A 21,760-nucleotide genomic window follows, 5' to 3' on the forward strand; every position below is an offset into this window, starting at 1 on the left:
CCATAGATACATGTCGTAATATGTGACTATGATATGAATGAATTCTTTGTCTAGCATTGTTTATTTATAGCTTACAAATTATGTTAACAAAGTTAAACATTTAAAAAGGAGCTAACAAAATACAATATAGGAGCTTAAAATGCTAACTATACAAAGAAAAATGAAAAAAATCCTTTAATTAAAATTTAAAAATTTTTCAAAAATGGTGGGTGATAAAAAGATCTGAGTTCATATTTGTTTTCAGCATCAAAAAACAGATTAAAATCATCTATCCCATGTTAGGAAACAAAAATTATGTTTATCAGTGTTATTGTCAATTATTCATCTACTGGATAAGCAGTTAATATATTCCTTGTTTGTTGGACTTGTTCTGTATTGCTGGTGGACCTCAGGTTCAAATGTGGGAAAATGCTCAATTAATTTTTATTGAATGTAAATGTCCATGTTACCAGCGTAGTTCAGCAGTCCAATGTATGTTCATGTTAATGTAACAGTTTCTCAAGAATGGTTGGTCTAAGATGAGACAAGAATAAGTTCAAACTATATTGAGCTTACAATAGATTCTGAAAAGAATAATATGATTTTTTTTGTTAATTTATTTTTTTAATTTGTAAATAACTTTAAAATATATTTTTAAAAACAACCTATCAATCATCACTGGTCTTCTACAGTTCAACTGATCCATCTTATGCAAGTTTCTCCCCATTGAACTTTGCGTATAGTATGTCTTTCTCTCATAATAATGTTTTTATAAATCAATTATCTTCACCCCGTTTTTTCTGTTCTCTTTTCACCTTCCATTTTTCTCTCTGACATTTCTCAAGAAATATATTATTCTTAAAAATTATTTGATGCAAGTTTTCCTTCTTTCATTGTTTTAAGGTAGATTCTTAGTTTTCCTAACAAAGAAAAAAAATTAATGATGATTACTGCATACAAAGAATTGTAATTTTTTCTGCTTGGCCAAGTTTCACTCGGCTAATAAAGTTTAATACATACAGAAAATATACCCTAAATAAATATGTATTTATATTAATTAATATATTATATAATTTTCATAAAATAAAATAACTGTAGTAAAGATTTCAGTGCTTCAATGCATATTCATTATCACATATAAAAGCAGAAATGAATTTTGTAACAGAACTGAAAACTGCAGCAATATGTGCAATCTTACTGAAATATATGATAAAGTATTTGTTTATAAATTACTTGTTTTCATATTTCTCCTAGAAATTCATTAAAATTCTTTTCATTACAATTTGAATAGCTGATGACGTAAAACAGAATCCTTTTTTTCAAACAGTTATAAATTGTCATACAGAAACAAAAATGGATGAAAGTTAGAAAACTATGAAATATGATTAGATAATGAAATTAAATACTTTTACAATCAATTTGCAATGGGTAAAATTCTAATTTTATCCTTAAAAGAAAATTTTCAAGATAATTGACAATGGCAGTCAACCTGTTTATTAAAATAGTAGTGCAAGAGAATAATGTGAAAAATGAACTAAGAAATAAAGAAAATCAAAATATCTTGTCCTGAACAATTGCAAAAGCTGAAAACTTGATTGAACTAACTTGCAAGCAAAGTTAATAAATTACAAGCAGTTAAGGAAGGTAACCGATCAGAAAGGTAAAGAGATAATAAAATAGTTGAAAACATTAAAAACAACAGTGATTAAGATTAACTACTACTCTGTTTTGTCAAAGTTTTTGGAGTGTATGAGTGATGATCAATGACTGAGATGCAATAGTCAATATATCTCTGCAAGTACATGATTTGTAATTTCATACAAATTTTTCTCTTCTAAAGAAGCAAAGGTCTCTGTGAAAATGATATGAAGTAATGAAGGAAAACTAGTCCTGATTAATTACTTATAACAAAATACTTTATCTTTTATCATATTCTTTAGTGTATTTTAAAAGAGTAGAAAAATTATAGCATTATGTAGTTAACAGTATCACAATTTCTCAATTAAATAGTATCAAATTACAGGATTGTATTGCAGCGGTGGATTCTCATTTATATATATAAGGGAATTAAGAGCTATACATGAATTCTGTATAAAATCGATTAAAATTAAAAAAAATTAAACAGCAGAAATTTCAGTTTAATATAATGAATTACTTGGGTAAATAATCTGAATAAAAAAAAGAAGTATTTATTTATGATTCACATCTCCTTGTTTGCATGCAATAAACATCTGTGCTTGCTGTATACCTACCTTTCATAAAATGCATATGTTCATGAAGTTTAATCCCTTTTCTATATTGACAAACAGTGATTATTGAATAACTGTTTCAAACTAAATAATTTATGATCAAACAGTTATTGAATTGTTATTTGATTTGAAGAAAAGTGATAATCAGTGACTAGACTGCTTATAACTAGTTACTATTTTGTAACTAGTCATATTCATTTGCTGTAACTAGAATATTTCCGTACTGTGGTGCAAAAACTTTCATAAGAAAATTTAATTTAAAAAAATATATAAGTAAGAAAGAAGAGTCTCTATATTTTTATAAAGGTGAGTGACTACTGCTTGATTTTTTTTTTGTAATGTAAGAATGTGATTGTATCCTGCAAGTGGAATTCTGCTCTATGTGATGTTATATGCAGAGTCTATTGGTTTAAGAAGGTCCTGTCTGAGTGGAGTGCAAATGCTTATAATACATGTTGCCTTTGATGTTGCACATTACAAAAAATATATATATTGGGCATTGATGTCAGCGTGATGTGGCTTGCTTGCCTTAATTTACTAAAAAAAAAAAAACACCACAAGACCAGTACTGTATTCAGATGTTTGAAATCTATTTAATATTAATTGAAAATTATATTAACAAACAAGTAGTAAACTTCAGAAAAAGCAATTCCTAAAAATATTATATTACACCATATTATCCTCTATGTGTTATATATTAATATTAAAATGTAAAGAGAAAAGTGAAAAATTTATCTTTAAAACAAATGGTACTTGGTTTGGAACTTTAATAAAAATGACATACTTACAAGTTTGATCATTAATTAAGATGTGGTAAAGATTATTATATCTAATTGCTTTTTTTCTTGCACTCTGCAAGTTATTCATCCTTCACTAATTAACATAAAACTGAAAAACTTTAATGTTAAATACCAATTTAGTTTCAGAATCTGGTCTTCCAACACCTCAGCATGTTCTCTACCAGAACTTGCAGCAGCAACCAGCTACCCCTGGGGATGTATCAATCACAACCACTTCAGCAACAGCTACAGCCAATCTATTAGATGATGTACCTCTATCTGTTCCTCCTGCTACAGTTGGTGGTAGTGCTACTAATATAACGGGGGGTTCATCTCATTCGCACTACACCACTCCAGGTTCCCTTAGTCCTTCACATTCCAGAACACACCAAACAGGTATGCCAAACATATTTGTAGATTTATTAACAAGGCCATAATGTTTTTTTTTTAATTACCTGTATTTCATGGCTTTTAGTCTGATAAATGGTTTAAACTTCAACAATGCTTTTACTGTTTGTTACAAAGGTCTATGAGCCAATTAAGAGGTGGGTGGAATCATTTCTGCTTTGAATTATGGGACACCCAAATTTTGATCAGTCGTATTGTACAATTTTGTAACTCATCTAAGTACAATTATTATTAATCAGCCAGGATTGCTGTTACATGAATAATATTACTTGAACCAGCAGCAATATTACCTCTTAATTTATACCTCTTTCTGAAATGGTCATACATTACACATTCTTCAAGTAGATGCTTAATAGTGAGCGGTATATCACATTTACTACACGATTACATTTTATAACAATTAAATTGACATAAAATTGTTTTTTATTGATTTACTGTTGCCAATTTTCAGTACCAGAAAACCTCATTTTAATTTTTAAAAGAAATTCAAAAACCACGAAAGTACTTCATTGTCATGAATAATTTATTCAAGTATTGAACTTAGTTTAATTAGTTTACATGAGATTAATTTTATGATAAAAGATCAGATTACACAGAAACATCCCAAAAGTTACTTTCTTTTTATATCACTAAGTTAACTAAGCTGTATTTCACAATTGTTAGTTTCTTTAGTTTTTGATGAATTACTTACAATTTTTATGAATTTTTATTTATTTTCTAACATTACAGGTTCTTATAATTAAAATATTTACATGATATTATAATAAAACTGTTGTTTTATCTATTGATTATTATAGTTTTAACACCTGTGTGTGTGTATGTGTGTGTGTGTGTGTGTGTGTGTGTGTGTGTGTGTGTGTGTGTGCATGTGTGTGTGTATGCTTGTATGCGCCCCTCCACTGTGCACCACATAATTATAATTTCTTGCTAGTGAAGGAGTTCATGCAACCGAAATTTTCTGGAGATTGACTGCACAGTTCAGGGACCAAACATTGTCAAGGACTTGTGTGTTTGCCTGACATAAAGAGTTCAAGGAAGGACAAGAACGAGTGGAAAGTTAGGTACATGTTTGCCGTCCCCGGACCAGTATTGCAAATGAAAACATTTGAGCGGTTCCAGATATTCTTGAAGACAATTGGTGAGTGAGAGTATTCTAAATTGCAGAAAACGTCGAAATAAATTATGAGATCTGTCAAGCAATCATCACAAATGACCTACTGTTTCGTAAAGTGTGTGCCGGATAGGCCCCTCGCCTTTTGACCACAGATCAGAAGTTGAGACATTTGGAGGTAGTCAGAGGCTTACATCAAGGTTTGTGAAAGAAGGTGATGGATTTTTGAGTCAGATAGTCACCTGCAATGAAACGTGGGTCCTCCACTACACGCCCCAGTCAAAACAAGCCAGTATGGTGTGTCAGAGGAAAGGGGAAGCAGCCCCATTGAAAGCCAAGACTCAACTTTTAGCTGGCAAGGTTCTTTCAACCGTTTTTTGACCAGCAAGACATTTTGCTGATTGATTTTTTGCATGAGCGATGCACAGTCAATGCTGCTTACTACTGTAAGCTGTTGAATGAGGTGAAGGTTGCATATTACTACAAAAGACAAGACCAACGATTTGAGAGCCATCCTCCTCCATGACTACACCAGGCCTCATACTGAAGCTCTAATGGTCTCAAAACTAGAAGAAATGCACTGGACTCAACTTGATCATCCTCCCTACAGTCTAGACCTATCGCCCTGCAATTTCCATTTGTTTGGGCCACTTAAAGAAGCTCTAGGAGGGCAACGATTTGAAGATGACAAGGGCATGGAGGAATTTGTGCGCAATTGGCTCTTGATGGAACCAGCTTCATTCAACAATGCTTCGATAATAAACGTTCCTGTTTGCTGGGAAAAATGTGTTTCTAAAGCAGGAAACTATTTTTCTAGCTGTAGAAAAATAAATTATATTTGCCTTTTATTTTTTAATAAATACATTTAAAAAAAAAAAAAATCCCGCTTTTATTTGATTTACCCTCGTGCATGTAAGGATAATATCATAGCGATAAGTAAATCATAAAGAGACCTCTATGTGCATAACTTTTTTCATTGTTTTTTTTAATAATGAGCAGCTTCAATTTGTTGAAATTTCATATTAAAAAACCACCTTGTTTCACACCATTCTGTCTTTATTAATGTGTTCTCCTCTTGGTTCTACTCAAGTTGACTTTTTTAATTTTTGTGTAATATATGAGTACTATTCTTTTCCTTTACTACCTTATTATTATTTATTTAATTATTATTGTTTTATTTTTGAGTATGTATGAACACCAAGGTCATTAACCCTTATCACATAGTTTGCAAGAAAGATCACCCACAGGATCATCAGATGAAAGGGGATGTGTAGGCCTCTGAAATTTTAATAAAATATAAAATTAATCTTAAAATTAGAAAAATTTAGGTAAAATGCACAAATGGCTAAAGAATACAATAAAGAAACTATATGTTGAGGTATAAAGGACCTTCATACATGGGATCAGGAAATGACATATCCTTATTTCGCTGAATGCTTACTACAAACACTTTAGCAATCTGCTGACATGAAGGTATGCAAGTATTGTTTATTTTCTTTCCATCGTTTCTCAAATCAGCACCAATATCCTTCTTTATTTATCCTCTTTCTGAGGTTGTCATGCATTGTATTTTCTTCAAGTAGTTGTTTAAAAGTGAGCAGTTTACCAGATTCATTACACATTGGTCTTTCTTGCCAGTAAACTTATTTAAATTTGTGATTCGTGTATGACTGATTCTGAGTTGTTTCAATGCATTTGTTCCTAATGAGTTAGTTTTGACTTCTATTTATAAGGAATAGTTTTCATTGCATTTTAATTAGTTTTTAATTTACCCCATTCTTTGATCCCAGTATTTCTTATAATGTTGACTAGATGAACATCTGCTACTCAAATAGGGATTGTATCCATATTATTACTATTCGTTGCCATTCTGGTGACTTCATCCATGCTTTCATTTTTTGAATTATCAATATGCTCTGAAATCATATAAATACACATAGCTGTCTCAATCGATATATATATATATATGTATATACAGAATTAACAAGTGCATCTTCAGTATTTTTGTTCCAACTAGCAGTTAATGTTCTTAAGGATTTGGAACAAATAAACACTCTCTCTTCACAGAAATGTTTTTTGAAGCAAAGACCTTGCTGCATAGAAATGGGCTCTGCCTGTAAACAACAGTTGTATCTGACAGTCTCCAAGAATGAGCTTCACCATTAACGTATATATCGCATCCAACATAGAAGTTATTTATCCTTTGTAGCTACTGAGGATTGTGAAAACTTCTGTTTGATGAGTTTATTTTTTTATTTTTCTAAAAGAGATCTTGTTGCAGAATTTGGCAAAAGCCATGTGTGTGTATAAATTTTTAATGCTTCCAGCAAAGCAATTTCATGTTTATTTGCTAACTTGAAGTACCATATTCCTGCTGGTCTGGAATAGTCTAAATTTATCATTTGATAGAAGTTGAGTGCTATTGTCAAACTCCTGCTTGACAAGAGGATCAAAAAGTTCTCTCTGTAAATCCAAACAAGTCATTATTTGTCATTTCATCAAAGATTTTTTTCAGTAGCACACAATAAAGAAAGAGGAGGACGGTAACTACCGAGATCTGTCAGATTATCTTCTTTTTTTTTGAAACTGGAGCAATATATGTTTTTTTCCACAGCCATGAGTACGATCCATCCTGACATATCTGATTTTACACTCTTGAAATTAGAGTTTTGCAGCAGTATTTAGGTGTCTGATTCACGATGTAATGTATTTCATGAGGACCGGGTGTTCTAATAGCTGTTTTCTCCAACGCTTTCTCAAGTTGCTCTATTTCAAAAGGTACATTGTTCAAAAGAATCATTTCTGTTCCAAAATTTTAATAACCATAAGATTCAATTTTTCAATTATTGAAACCATCATAATTAACACTATCGACGACTACTCCATATTGACTGGGAATAACCTTGAACAACAAAATTTTATTTTTGTTAGTGTTAATACCTAAATCTTATAGTATTTTTGACCCTGATTTCAAATATGCAAGTGGTTTCTTTCTATCAAGCATTTTTTTGTAACTACCATTTTTGTTGTAAGAAAAAATATTGTGATGGTAATCATTATTACACATGCAATTTCTACATGCCTAAAATCTGCTATTTTTGGATTTTCTGCTGTAGTTTGCTGTTGGTACATCAGTCTTGAGATAGCAGTACTCAGCTAGCATTCTTGGATTCCATTTTCAATGTTAGCATGTTTCCATGGTGGCTATTTCCTAGTGAAAGTGTTCTCCATGATCATCACTCAAAGCTTCAAGATTGGTAGGGAAAAAATCCGGATGAGAATCTAAGAAGTGAATCTTTAGTGACATAATATACAAGTGCTTTATAGTTTTTAAGAAGCTCAGTTATATGGTTTTTGTACTTATCTACCATATGATTTCTAAGGAATTTGTTTACAATCTTTTTAAAAGATTTCTACGCAGCAACCTCAGTCATTTCAACTATTTTCGAATTCAGTATCATTCATTAGGTTTTTTATTTGCAGTCCGGCAAATATAAAGCATGTCAGTTAACCTCATGTAGTTACTGCACAGCAGGTGGTGGAGGTGTTCCTCACAATGCGGTGGAAGCAGCTTTGTGTTGAAAAAGCCTGGCTAATACTAAGTAACCTTGACTGACGTGAACAAACACATTTGCAATATAAGTAGCCATTGCCAATGAATGGCAACTTGTTTAAAATTACATTTATATGTCTGTTTATTTTAAATAGTTACCTTTTTTTTTGGAGAGTTATGTCATAAGTTTATATTCATTTTTATAATTTACATTATTCACCATTTAACGAAACATTTATTTGCAATTGTAAGAATTAAAAAATTACAATTATTTTAACAGTTTAGTTCCATCCATGTTATCATCTGCATCTTCAGCAATGTTGCACTCTCATTGCACAATTCTAAATCCTTGTCTTATTTGCCAATATCATCATCCATTGTTATTATTCTCTCTACCTGCTTATCCGCTACTCTGTCAACCTCAAAATAATTGTTTTTCAATTGTAGTGACTGATCACAGCATTTCTTCCAGTATACTGCCAACAGCTAATTAAATTTCTGTTGAACCATTTCTTAGACAACATTGATTTTATTACAGATATTAACGGCTGCTACATCATTCTTTTCTTTTACCCAAATTAAGTTTATTGATTTTAACTTTGGATGATGGGGTGGCAATTTCAACACACTATGTTTGGTATTTTCCAATTATATTATCCAGAGTAAACTCTTGGTATTGTGGCTTGATCAGTTTTACGAGTGGTTATAATTCAGAATTGAACAAAGTCGCATTACCAGGAATGTTTTGTTTTTGTGACCAGTCCAACAACTCCCTTTCTATTATTAGAATCTGGAGTTGGGTACAACTTTCATAATTATTAGATGCATTATCAATTACTAAAACTGAACTGGAAGAAAAATTAAAACTCGTTCTAGAAGATGTGGTATCAGTTGATAAACCTCCTTTGTAAACCTCTGTTTAACAATGATATGATCTATCTGATAACTTGCAGTATCACCGATACTGCAAGTATCTTTTTCCATCCATAATTTGTACTTGACCATAATTGTGTTGTTAATGGCATATTTGACTGCCAGATCATCAGCGTAAATACTTTTACTGACTTCTGGAATGGCTAATAATTTTATTAATGGTGATCATGAACAAGGTACTGCTCAATGGTATGCAATTTTCAACACTTTTTTCTGACGAGTACTCATTATAAACCTGTACTTGAAAAGTATGCTTGTTCATGTAGTTGCCAAATAATACTGGTAGATTACCATGAATGCCCAATCCATGTAGTTGGAAGCATTATTCCATGACACCAACTCATATCGTGAACTCGTATATTGAAGTCCTTCAACAGATAAAAAGAAGACTCCGACATGAGCTTATTAGTATTGAAACTGTTATTTATAGTATTTTAAAAATTAATCATTTAGTCAGTAGTTGAATGGTACTGTCGAAATCATGCTTGATGTGTGGATAAAAAACCTCTTCTAAAATCCAAACAATTCTTATCGTTTGATTATCCAAGTTGATTATTTATAATTTTTTGGAATTGGAATAATATATGCTTTCTTCCACTGTCGCAGTTACATTCCGTTCCACCACTTGTGACTATACAGTTCTAGTAATCTGATTTTTGCCGTAGTGCCTAACTGATTATGACATATTGTATTCCATCTGGACCAAGTACTGTATTGCTGTTTTTTTCAACACTTTTACTAGTTTGTCTATTTTGAAAGGTACATTATATGAAAGGTTCATTTTGGTTCCAGAATTTAGCTGACCCTCAAGTTCTGTTTTTTGTTTTGGTTTTTTTTTTTGAAACATTCATCATAATTAGCCAGGAACTATAATTTCAAGGAGCGTTTTACTGGCTCCTTAAAATTATTGCTCAATTATTCAGCAATTTCGTTTGGAGAATCTATTAAATGATTACTGCCCTCATATTGAAGGCACATTATGGGAGTAAAGTTTATACTCTCGCAGATGGCCATCACTTTCTTCCAAACGCCTGCCACGGTCATATTTATGCTAATGGATGACAAATATTGTTGCCAGGATCATTTTTTTGAACCTGTCATAATTTTTTTTGCATATGCCCTGCGTTCTTTGAATTAGGTTTTCTGATGATGGATTTTTCTTGAAACACATTATATGCATTTTGCTTCCTTTTTATCACTTAACATTTTTCATTATTGGAGATGCGATTTTATTGAAGCACCAGCTACAATTTGTATCTGAAAATGGTTGCTTCCATGAAGGTCTTGTAAAACTTTGAAAGAGTATTTCAATGCAGTTGATGCATTTGTAGAAGTTAGTTATACAGGACGTTGATCCATATCTGGCATTAAAATAGGTTCCTGAGCCACCATTTAAAATAACAAAGTCAGAATTTAAAAGGAACTTTTCTAACTCTTTCCATGGGATTTATTTGTTCCGATCCCCAATAAGAGTTTTGTGTATTGAAGTCACTCATTAATATTATGGGTGGGGGTAGCTCAGCAATTAATTTTGCATTATATCATCCTCCTTCCAATAAATTTTCAGCAAGTATATGCTGTAGGTAGTGATCTGCAATGGACACTTCATTCAGATTGCAACTGTTTGCAGATCTGTGTTTATTTCAACCGCTTTGGTGTGACTCTAGACGAAACATCAAATACTGAGCATTGGAGCTCAAGAATGTTTGATAAACATCTATTACTGTTTCACTGAAGAATCAATTCATTATATTAGGCAGTTAATTTCAGAGTTTGCCCTAACACCAACCCTTTATTCTCTTCTTTTCCATCCTCTGAACGGTTACATGCTCTAAAATTATGTCATCGCCTGTGTAGCTCCTAGCCTCTTAGTCGGAGATCAAGGAATCAGCAGGTGAGAACAAGCAAGGCTCAGCACTATGTGTAGGTGCTGACTCAGAGGCAGGAACTGGAGAGACACTCATGAAGGGTATTAGTGCAATACCCTTCAGCAGCAGCAGCAGTTAGTGCCACTGCTGCCTCGGAAAGGGGTGAAACAGTCACCCTTTGTGTGGTTTTAGGAGGTAGTCTCCTTAGGTTTAGGTTGTGAGACCACCTGAGAAGAGCATGGCTTCAAAGCCTCCACAGAGGGTTCCAAAGCCTTCTTAATTACTTCAACTGTCAGACTATGTAGTTACCTTAACTTCAAGTTTGTCTACCTTTTTATTCTATTCTGATGCGCTTTTATTTTTATTCAAAGACTTCCTGGTAGTTGTGACTTAGGTGGTCTCACAGTTTCCTTTTGAGAGAGAAAGAGATTTCATTTTATTATCTATTATTTCTCTCTACAACTGTAGCTAACATTGGAGCAACGTTACTGAGGAGCTGATCTGCATCGTCAACACTTGCAGTAAAAACAGTAGCTGCTGCCTGACCATACATTGTTGCTCTAGGTTTATGATTGTTTATAACATTTTTGGCTTCAAAATAGCTGACCTTGTGTAAGGTTTTAATTACCTAAACAGCTACTTCATTTTTATAAACAGGATAATTTCTTGATTGGCATGAGTGCTGTTCTTTGCAGTTGACACAGATGGGAGCATCCTTGCATGCTTTCCCGTCATGTGTTTCTCCGCCACACACACATATCTGAGGTCTCTCACATCATACCGCAGTGTGGGCAAATTGCTGGCACTTGAAGCATCATATGAGTTGTGGTACAAAAACTTGCATATCCAGATGGTCTATATCTCCATGAATTTTTTCGGCATTGAAGGCTTATTAAAGATGAAGAAATGAGAAGCTAGAAGGTAGTACTTCGCCATTCCTTCTCATGTTCAACTCCTCTAAAATTTCCTGCCCGGAACAAAAATTTAGTTGATCTCGTCACACCACAACACCCTTTGAGACATTGAGAGTGCTGTGTGGTTCAACATACAGATAACTCACCTATATTGTTTAATACAAAAATCTCCTGTGACTGGATGTAGTTAGTTTCTCAGTATAAAAATTGTTTAAAATCTTGCATATTTCTTTTACTTTACCACCAGCACAACTAGTAATCTCTCAAGCAATAAGAAAAGGGCTACCCATATGAAATTACCATCTTCTTTTAAGATCACAAGTATTTAGGTCTGGATGAACTGATCTTAAAGATAGTTCTCTATAGACTCTTCACCTCAAATTTTTCCTGATTCATGACTTCTTCCATTCTGCTTCCAGTGACATGGTTGGTTCTAAATAGGGGTGTTTATGTTAACCCTCTGCCGTGATAGATTGTTCAAACTGCATGATGAATTAATCCCTTCTGTAGCAAGGCTTGCTGCCAAGGTACACCCCCACTCCAGTTTTACCAACCTTGAAGGTCCGATCCAGTACTCCAGTGAAACTGGCATATATCCTAGAAGAAAGCAGATTCCCAGTCTCTGCACTGAATCCACTTTCCTACCCAGCGAAGCTTTCAGGGCTCCCATGCACTGACTTACATAGGCACCTTACTATCAAGCTTACCGTCACAGGGATCATGTGGATAACGAATGGTCTCCATTGCACCTGCTATCACATCTACCCTGGCCGCCACATCACCAGCTCTAAAAATGGTGTAAATGCATTTCCAAAATTTTCAGTTGTGGATGATCTGCAGGTGGCCAAAAAGTTTAGTCCTTATACGTGGAAATCAGGTCAAAAGCAAGTTAACATTTCCTTGAAAATACTTGGAGCACTGTTAGCCAGTTATGTTTATCGTACTTATGAACAGTTGTTACCACTCTGGACACGGAATGTAAATATAGATGGTAAGTTCTAGACATGGGGATTATCTAACTTAGGGCAATATGATATATTATTTATCTTAATGTTTACTTATAATAATATTATTATTTACTCCTTTTTTTGTATTACTACTTTGAAATTATTTAATAATTTAATATCATTACATTCAACAGCTTCTACAGGTGCACAAGATAAATTGATTCTAATATTTGAGCAGAATTTGGAAATCTGGCTTTAACTGATAGAATGCAAGGTTACGAAGAAAGGTAATGGGAATAAGTAAAGTAAATTCTACCAGGAAGTATCCCTCTAACAACCAAACAATATAAACCAGAAGGAGGAAGGGAAGTAAGCAGGTATTGGAAGAGGTGTTCAGTTTCAACATTATAAGAGTGAAATGTGCACTAGAACAGATATGAATATCATCTTGGAAAGAAGATGATTGATAATATCCAACAGATTCAGTTAATTAGCTGACAGGCAATTGCCTGTAAATTGTATAATCAGTCATTTATCAGAGAAAATGTTATCAATCACTTTTCAAAAAAAAAAATTAAAAAATATAATACTATGTATACTGTAATATTTTTTACCAAATAATTCCTGAATTATCTTTTTAGCACGATATACTTCAGTTTGCGATGGGATACATACTAAGTTTATTTAGCTTATTTTCTTTCTTTATTTATTTTTTAAACTTAATAATTTATTTTACATGTATTATAATATTTTTTTTTAACTTTTACTGAATTTTGAAGAAAAAAGTATTTTTTTATATAGCTTTTGTTAAAAAACTTTTCTCGATATAAAAACTATAAAATAAATGATTCTTAAATTCAATAGTTTTTCTTGGCTCTTAAATTATGAAATCAATTCCAAGCTTAATGAATTTCTTTCTGTTGAAATATCAGAAAATTAACACCTTCAGTTGACCTCCATTTGGGTAAAACTCACTCCCCGTCATAAAAACTTACTTTTCTTCATCTCTCATAAAGAAATATCACTGGATATGCCAAATTATTTGCTTTGAAAGTTTACAAATTTTTTCCCAAAAATTGCCTGCCTCCTTGTCCAGAATTCTGTTAGTCTTAAAGCAAACCAAGACTGATATCAGATTTTTTTTAAATCTTTCCATAAGAGTGTAAGAAATTGTAACTGATTTAATTTGTTTTCTTTTTAATAATTTTAATAAAATCTATTAGAAATAAAAATTAATGTCAGAAAATATTTTTCCCAATAAAGGTAATCCTTTAAATGAATTATTGGCAGAGAGATTTTTCTAAGAATTGGATTACCAATTTTTTAAAGTTCTTAGTTTACAGTCACTCATGATATTTCAGAAACACATAAATTAACATTACTGGTAATAAAAAAAGCATCATTTGATTTCTTCATGTTTAAAGAAACAAATTACAGAATTATGAAATTTTCATAGTTAAATGAATTGAATTTTCTTTTCAAAAAAAACTTAAAATTGAGAAAATAATTAATTGCCTGGTTTCTTAACAAGAAAGCATGTATTTAATAATGCATTTAATGCATCTTTTATGTATTTAGTGCATAAATATGTGTTAAAATACATGAAAGATGGTGGTTATAAAACTGAAAAATACTGACTTGAAGAAATCCCCGTTCAGAAATTTTTACTTTGGCATATTTATTATAAACACAATACAATGTAGGACAACAAGCTTTGTTTATCATGCTAAAAGAGAAGTTACACTATGTTCCTTGTTTGGTAGTGAATTGTGTGCCTCCATATATGATACTGCTAACCAGTACGTATATATATATATTGTGTGTGCATGCATGTGTGTGACTAAGCTAATATGTTTAATGCAGATAATTACAAAATTCTAATTGCTATTCTTTTATATCTACAAGGAACTTCATCTGTGATACCTACAGGGGAGCGAGAACAGCGTTGTCAAACTTGTGGGTCCCTCCGGGCAAGGACCGAAGCCAGTTTTTGCACCCGGATAGACCAACTTAGTAGGTGGGTGAAGAAAATAAATTAATTTTAATCTAAAATTTATAATCCAGAATTACTTCTGGTTATGTATGGAAAAAGTTAGATTCACATAACCTATTGTGTCTATTTTTGAAGGAAGAGAAGAAACTGCTTTTAAATTTCAACAGTTTCTTTCCAAAAACCTTCAGATTTATTCAATTAGTGTCATAATAATTTAAATATATATAGAAAAATTGTGTTTAATTAGACAAGTTAATGGACAGTTAATGGAATCAATTTTTCTGAACAAAATTATTTTTAATAATAATCTTAAGTTTTAAAGAAAGTTTAATTTTTCAGTAAATGATGATACCTCTGATAAGGAACATGATAAATTTAAAATTATTTGATTTCAGATATTGTTACTATCATACTAATCAGAGCATATGATTAATTATAGTTGGGTTCAACAACACTATCTGGATTGATCAAGTTGTACCTAAACTCAACTATACATTGCACAGATGACTTTACAAAAGTTAATTTTATATCATCCTCTACACAAAATGGGAATTTGGTTCACAATTTATAGTTTAAGTGGATACTTTTACATACTGCAGAATTCTGATAAAGGTTTTTCTTAGGGAAGCTTGAACCTGTTCTTGGGTAGATTTTAAGTACTTAAAGAATTGGATTGATTGTAGGTGGGATAGGCACAAACTACTAGAAGGAGCCTTAAAGAAGTCTTTAGGAAGCTTTGTTTTCTTCACTGTCTTCTTATGATTAGAAACATCTTTTTCTCACTACCCACCCTCTTTCACATGCTTTGAATTCCTTCTTCCGTAGAGTGGTGTGTGGGTTTTGGCAAGATACTTACTTAATCACTGAACTCATACCCTCTCTCTCTCTCTCTCTCTCTCTATATATATATATATATATATATATATATGGTTAACTTTAAAATTATTATATACTAGTGTTTGTGTGTAATGAGATCAGCTTTTCCTTATGAACATGTTTGCAGATTCTTGTGAAATCTGAATGATAAATCTAATCTTATTTCTTTTAATACATACAGTTACATACTGACCTTATTTCATAGGGTAGGTAAATACATTTCATATCTTATTTCTGAAATAAATAAATAAAAATAAAGTATCAACATCTATTTCACATTTTTATTAAGAGCACTGACATCTAGATCATACTAGACATGTTCTGAGAGGATCTGATGGTCTGGATTGGTTAGTGATTACGGAAGAGAAAAAATAATAATAAAGTACATCAACACTATTTAAAGTTAGTTAAATTTATAATTATACGAGAAGAAAATAATATGGTAAATAATATTTATGCTACAAGAACCGAAGACTAAACTGAGAATAATACAGTCTGGTTGAATAAACATAACGTTCTCAAATAAAAAAATACAGGAATTCAAATACATAATTAACGTACAGCATGAAAACATCATGATCAGTCTTACCGAGCACAACATTTTACTTATAAATAATATAATTTTAGTTTTTATATATAATATCCGACAATCCAGAAACAGCCACGAGCAGTAAGTAAAAATTAAAAAAAGTGTTTAGATAATTTAAATCTTGTAAAAAGCTTAACCCGATGATTTATTGATAACAAAAAAAATATACACAGCACAACCGAAGCTATCACACCCACCTCACAAAGAGAACTGCTTGACTGACAGCTGACATCGTCATTCCCAAACTCTGAACAGAATTGTAATAATAAATAACCTTTCACCTGTGAAAGTTTCTGAATTAGTTTAGACCCACTAGGTCAAGCTGGGGTTGAGATATTTTGAAAAATTGTATTCATGGTGTGATTTGGCTCATATTCACAATGTATATTAGTTACGTGAAAAGAAATATTTTTGCTTAAAATGGACCTACTAATTGGGACTGGGGAGTCAAGATATTTCAAAAATTGTATTTATGGTCAGATTTGGTTCATATTCAGAATATGTGTTACTTACATGAAAAGAAATACTTCTGCAAGAAATGGATCCACTAGATGGTGCTGGGGTTGAGATATTTGGAAAAATTACACTTATGGTCTGATTTGGCTTATATTCAGAATATAGTTACGTGAAAAGAAATATTTCTGCAAAAAATGGACTCACTAGGTGACACTGGGGTTTAGATATTAAGAAAAATTGTATTTATGGACCAATTTGGCTCATATTCAGAATATACATTAGTTATGTGAAAAGAAAGAGTTTTGCAAAAACTATACCTGCTAGGTAGCACTGATGTCGGAATGTTTACAAATCAAACAAGCAAATATACAAACAGACTTTCTTCTTCTTAGAAGAAATATATATAAATATAAAATATATATAAATATAAATATATTGTTTTTTTACACACAGGAGAAAGGGAGTAAAGGAAAAAGGAAAAAGGGAGAAATAGAAAAGGGAAAAGGAAAAATGAAATAGGGAAAAAAGAGGAGAAAGGAAAAAGAGGAAGGGGAAATAGGAAATGGAGAAAGAGGGAAAAAAGAAAATAGGGGGATAAAGTGAAAAATTAATTTTGTGAATTCCGTAATGTTCAGTTTCTGTAATGTTTTAATGTTTTCAGTTGTGTTCATTTAATCTGCAAGACATTTAATCTATATATATACTCAAATCTAACAATACTGAAGCATTGCTGGGTCAGCAAGTATATATATATATATATAAAAATGAATGTTTGTTTGTCCCGTATATGTTCCTATACTATTCATCCGATTGCAATGAAACTGGTGAGTTGTGCGCATGCCCCATAAAGGTTTCTGAATTAGTTTGTACCCGCTAGGTGGTGCTGGGGTCAAGATATTTCAAAAAATTGTATTTATGGTCCAATTTGGCACATATTTAGAATATATATTAGTTACGTGAAAAGAAATATTTTTTTTGCAAAAAATGGACCCCCTAGTTGGTGCTGGGGTCAAGATATTTTGAAAAATTGTATTGATGATCTAATTTAGTTCATATTCAGAATATATATTAGTGCATGAAAAGAAAGATTTTTGTGAAAAATGGAAAAAGGGATATAAGAAGAAATGGGAAAAGGGAAGAAAAGAAGAAGGGAAAAAGGAAAAGGATAAATTTTGTGAAGTTCTGTAATGTTCAGTTTTTTAATGTTTTATCAAACTTTCATTTAATCTATGTATATATACTAAAATCTAGCAATGGTGGAGCATTGCCGGGTCAGCTAGTTGTACTATAAATGGTTTTTTATTTGTAAATATTAAGTTTTATGATAAATTCAATATTTTGTTACTATTTTTTACTGTCCCATATTACATTTAATTTTCTAAGCATTTGCAGTGTTGGTATTAATCCACTTACCAACAATTTTCAAATATATTTCAAGTACTTTTGGAGTCGTTACTCCAGCATCAGAGATTTCTTATATGATGTTAATTCAAAATTTATATGTCATATGTGTAATTATATTTAAATTAAAATTGTAATATTTATTTTTAATTTTTGACAGCCAACTATTATGAATGTAACAATTTTAATTTAAATATAATTATACATATGACATATGAATTTTGAATTAACATCTTATAAGAAATCCCTGATGATGGAGTAGCAACTCTGTATGTACTTGGAAATATATTTGAAAATTGTTAGAAAGTGGAACTTTAATTTATACAATTATATCCCATATTAGCTTTTCAACTCTATTTTTCGGTACTCTATTTGGCAATAATTAACCAAATCTATTTTTACTAATTTACAGGGATTTTAATTTAAAGTAGATTAATGATAAATAATTGTTTTTCATAAAAAAATTTCATTAGCTTTTTTTTCTTATTTTCTGCAATATTAGATAGGCCTGAAAATATAAAAACATGGGACAGCACAAATTTTGTGTTGTTTAAAAAGTCTGCAACATCACTGGATAATTTTTCAATAAGTTTCCGGCAGTTACAGAAAATATCAGCTAATAGATAAATGTGTTCAATTATTAAAGAAGTTAATTTTTATTATATGTTTTATTTTATGGAGAGGCATATTTTCTTATGAATTTTATTATCAATTTTTAAGCAAAATGAAACTGATTTATTACAGGCAGCTGGAATCACTCGAAAACTCTGTATCTAGTGACATAAGACTGATTCTTAACTTGTTGAGGCAACAAGGAATTAAGGCTTCTGATTCATTGCCAGAGACTAGAGATGTAAGTTTCTTATTTTAGGTAAAATAAATATGTAGCACCAATTTAATATTTGTCATTTAGTTATGTCTTAAATGATTGAAGTTATTATTTCTCTTTAATCATTTCCCCTTCAAATTTAAATTTCCATTTCTATAAATAAAAGATTATGTTTTTATTTTTTTCATTACATCTAATTACATAACTCTAAGTTATTAAATTAAGAGTTAAAAGTAATAAAATATAGCAGTAAAAAATATCTAAATCAAAACACTGCTTATAAAAATAATATATCAAATAACTGATAATTCATCAGTATAGATAAAGTATTTAAAAAATGAACATTTATTAAATGACCATCCTGAAGACTGGAAAAGAATTTTAAATTTAATGTTATGATGCACTTTGTTCTCAAACCATGTAGAAATGAAATGGAACAAATCTGGAATTTTATATAAATTTTTAAGTTCTGTATAAATACGATAGAAGAGAAAGAAAAATAACATAGTTGCATTGGAGAAATTCTATATTTTAATAAAAGTAAAATAAAAGAAGAGATGTTAAATGAACAGTTTTATTTTTTATTAAGTTTATGTATATTACTGCTGTCACTTGTAATGAAATAAATTTTAATTTTTTACAGTTATAATTAAACAATATAACACTGTATTATGTAAAAGTACTAAACTAAACTTGAATGTAAAACTACATCCAAGTTCTATGTAGTTTTAAAGGAGCTCACTCATAAATTTTCTATTATTATCCACTTTATGGTTTTCCAAGAAGTTATTTGCCACATTTTGAAGTGATTTTTCCATATAACATTCTTAATTTAATTCAAATCTTCTTCATATGCCAAATCATTCATTAGTTTACTTATTTGTGGCTTAACAAATATGCCTTCCTTTAACTTAGCATCATTTATTTATTCTATTAGTTAGCATCATTTTATTTATTATATTTATTTGAAAACTTGGCTACCAGAAACTGGAATCTTGTATCTTTATGATTCAATGCTTTAATAAAATTCTTCATCAAACCTAGCCCCATGTGTAATGAAAAAATAAACATTTTTCAGGATCATTACACACTTTTCTCTTACAATCTGTGACTTTCTCTTTGGCTGATACTCTTTTTACGCAATACGTTTTCCTTCCCTTCTGTTCATAAATTTTATTGCTTGCTTCAAACAAACAATAAAATTTGGTGAATACAAGTTGTAATCCAAATAAAAGCACAATCACATTCTGATCACCACAGATATGTTATGAATGCCATTCTCATTCTGAATCATATTCAATACTAGTTTCATATTTTTGAATACTCCATGATAGTGGCATAAGTCAAATATTAGTATTTATATCCATTGTGAAGCAGGATTGATTTCAAACTAAGCTTTGAAGAGTTTATAAAAAGAAACAATTTTTCACAGAATGATCCATATCTTTATCACAAAGCTTGCAGTAATGAGTATCTGTCATTGTATTAGACTAGGTTCTTGTACTGTTAAAAGAAAAACTCAAATTCAAACTACCTACCTATCATGAAAGACACTTAATTATTTAAAAATAATTATGTTAAAATCATGTTAATCATATTTTATCAATTAGAAATCTGTTACCATGTTTGTGCCTATTCACTTGAAGTTTTAACAGGATTTAAACTATTACGTTAAAATTCTTTTATGAAGCATTTTTAATTAAAATTTGGAATTTATGAATCATGTAGTTACAGTCAAGAAGTAGATTTCATAAATTAAATTTATAATTAATTAATAATTTGTAAAATTAATAATTAAATTTATTAACAGCAAATACTAAATTTCTAGTAGATTCTCAGCAACCTGTGTGTAAAAATCTTTTTTTTTAAAGCTGTTACCATCAGAAACTTATTAAAATTATAAACAAGTATAAATGTTTTAAAGACTTTTTTTTATTTAGCATTCTTCATGGCCTGAATCAAGCTCAAGATTAAGACCATCACCTGTAAGACGGAGCTCAAGCGTTCCTCAGAATGGTGTTGGGCTGCAATCTTCTATTTCTCCAATGCCACTCAGGTAATAAAAGTTCATATTTTCTAGCCACAATATTTGTTTCTTCTAATATCTTGTTATATTTTAATGAAAAGAATTACCAGCTGTGGAAACTGTTGATAATGAATTGATAAATGTTATATGTACATATGTCTGTAGGCATTTATTAAAAATACTATAAAGTATCCCAATGTTTAATTCTTACATGAATTGGCATAGACATATTTATGGTGTGGATTAAGTTCACATTCTTATATAGTTTTAATATAATTTTATGTTTAATTATCATAACCTTGAAAACAAAAAACGCATTGTCCTTGGTATCCTGTATTACACAGTATTTATTTAATTTTTCATTAGTGCAGTAGGGACTTGTATTATGGCATCAGTCAATTTTGTCATTGCAGCTGGCTGTCTGAAGAAGATGAGAATGACCTTATTAATTTGTGGTAAATTGTGTGTACATTAATAATATCATTACACAGCTGCTCATGCCAGCTGTACAGGCATTCTCATGCAAGCAACTATATCATAGTAAAGTAAAAATATATATGTATGTATAATAATATATTTTCATTATATATATATATATATATATATATCAATTTTATATATATGAGAGATGTTTTTTCAACCTCCAATGGGCTACAAAAAAAAAACACATTGCCGTAAGATGATTTTATTACTAAAAGTTGAGTAGTATATCTTTAACTTATTTTTCTACATAACTGTCAAAACAATGAGGCATTTGTCATATCTTGACACCAGCTTTCCAATGCCTACTTCAAAGAAGTTTGCCGCCAGTGAGGAAAGAGTCTCACTGGCGGCTGTGAGATTCAGGCT

At 30.8% G+C, this 21,760-nt stretch overlaps 1 protein-coding gene across 2 annotated transcripts in view; it reads left to right on the plus strand.

The window, feature by feature from the left end:
* The window catches only part of LOC142332349 (voltage-gated inwardly rectifying potassium channel KCNH6-like), a 792,659-nt gene that overhangs the window by 728,925 nt on the left and 41,974 nt on the right, over window positions 1-21,760 (plus strand). For both annotated transcript variants that reach the window (XM_075378757.1, XM_075378763.1), the window contains 4 exons: window positions 3,149-3,403; window positions 14,647-14,758; window positions 18,801-18,909; window positions 20,826-20,941. In XM_075378757.1, coding sequence (XP_075234872.1) covers window positions 3,149-3,403; window positions 14,647-14,758; window positions 18,801-18,909; window positions 20,826-20,941 — 592 coding nt within the window. The remainder of the gene's footprint in view (window positions 1-3,148; window positions 3,404-14,646; window positions 14,759-18,800; window positions 18,910-20,825; window positions 20,942-21,760) is intronic.

The sequence above is a fragment of the Lycorma delicatula genome, chromosome 1 (genome assembly GCF_047948215.1).
Source record: "Lycorma delicatula isolate Av1 chromosome 1, ASM4794821v1, whole genome shotgun sequence".
Lineage (NCBI taxonomy): Eukaryota > Metazoa > Arthropoda > Insecta > Hemiptera > Fulgoridae > Lycorma > Lycorma delicatula.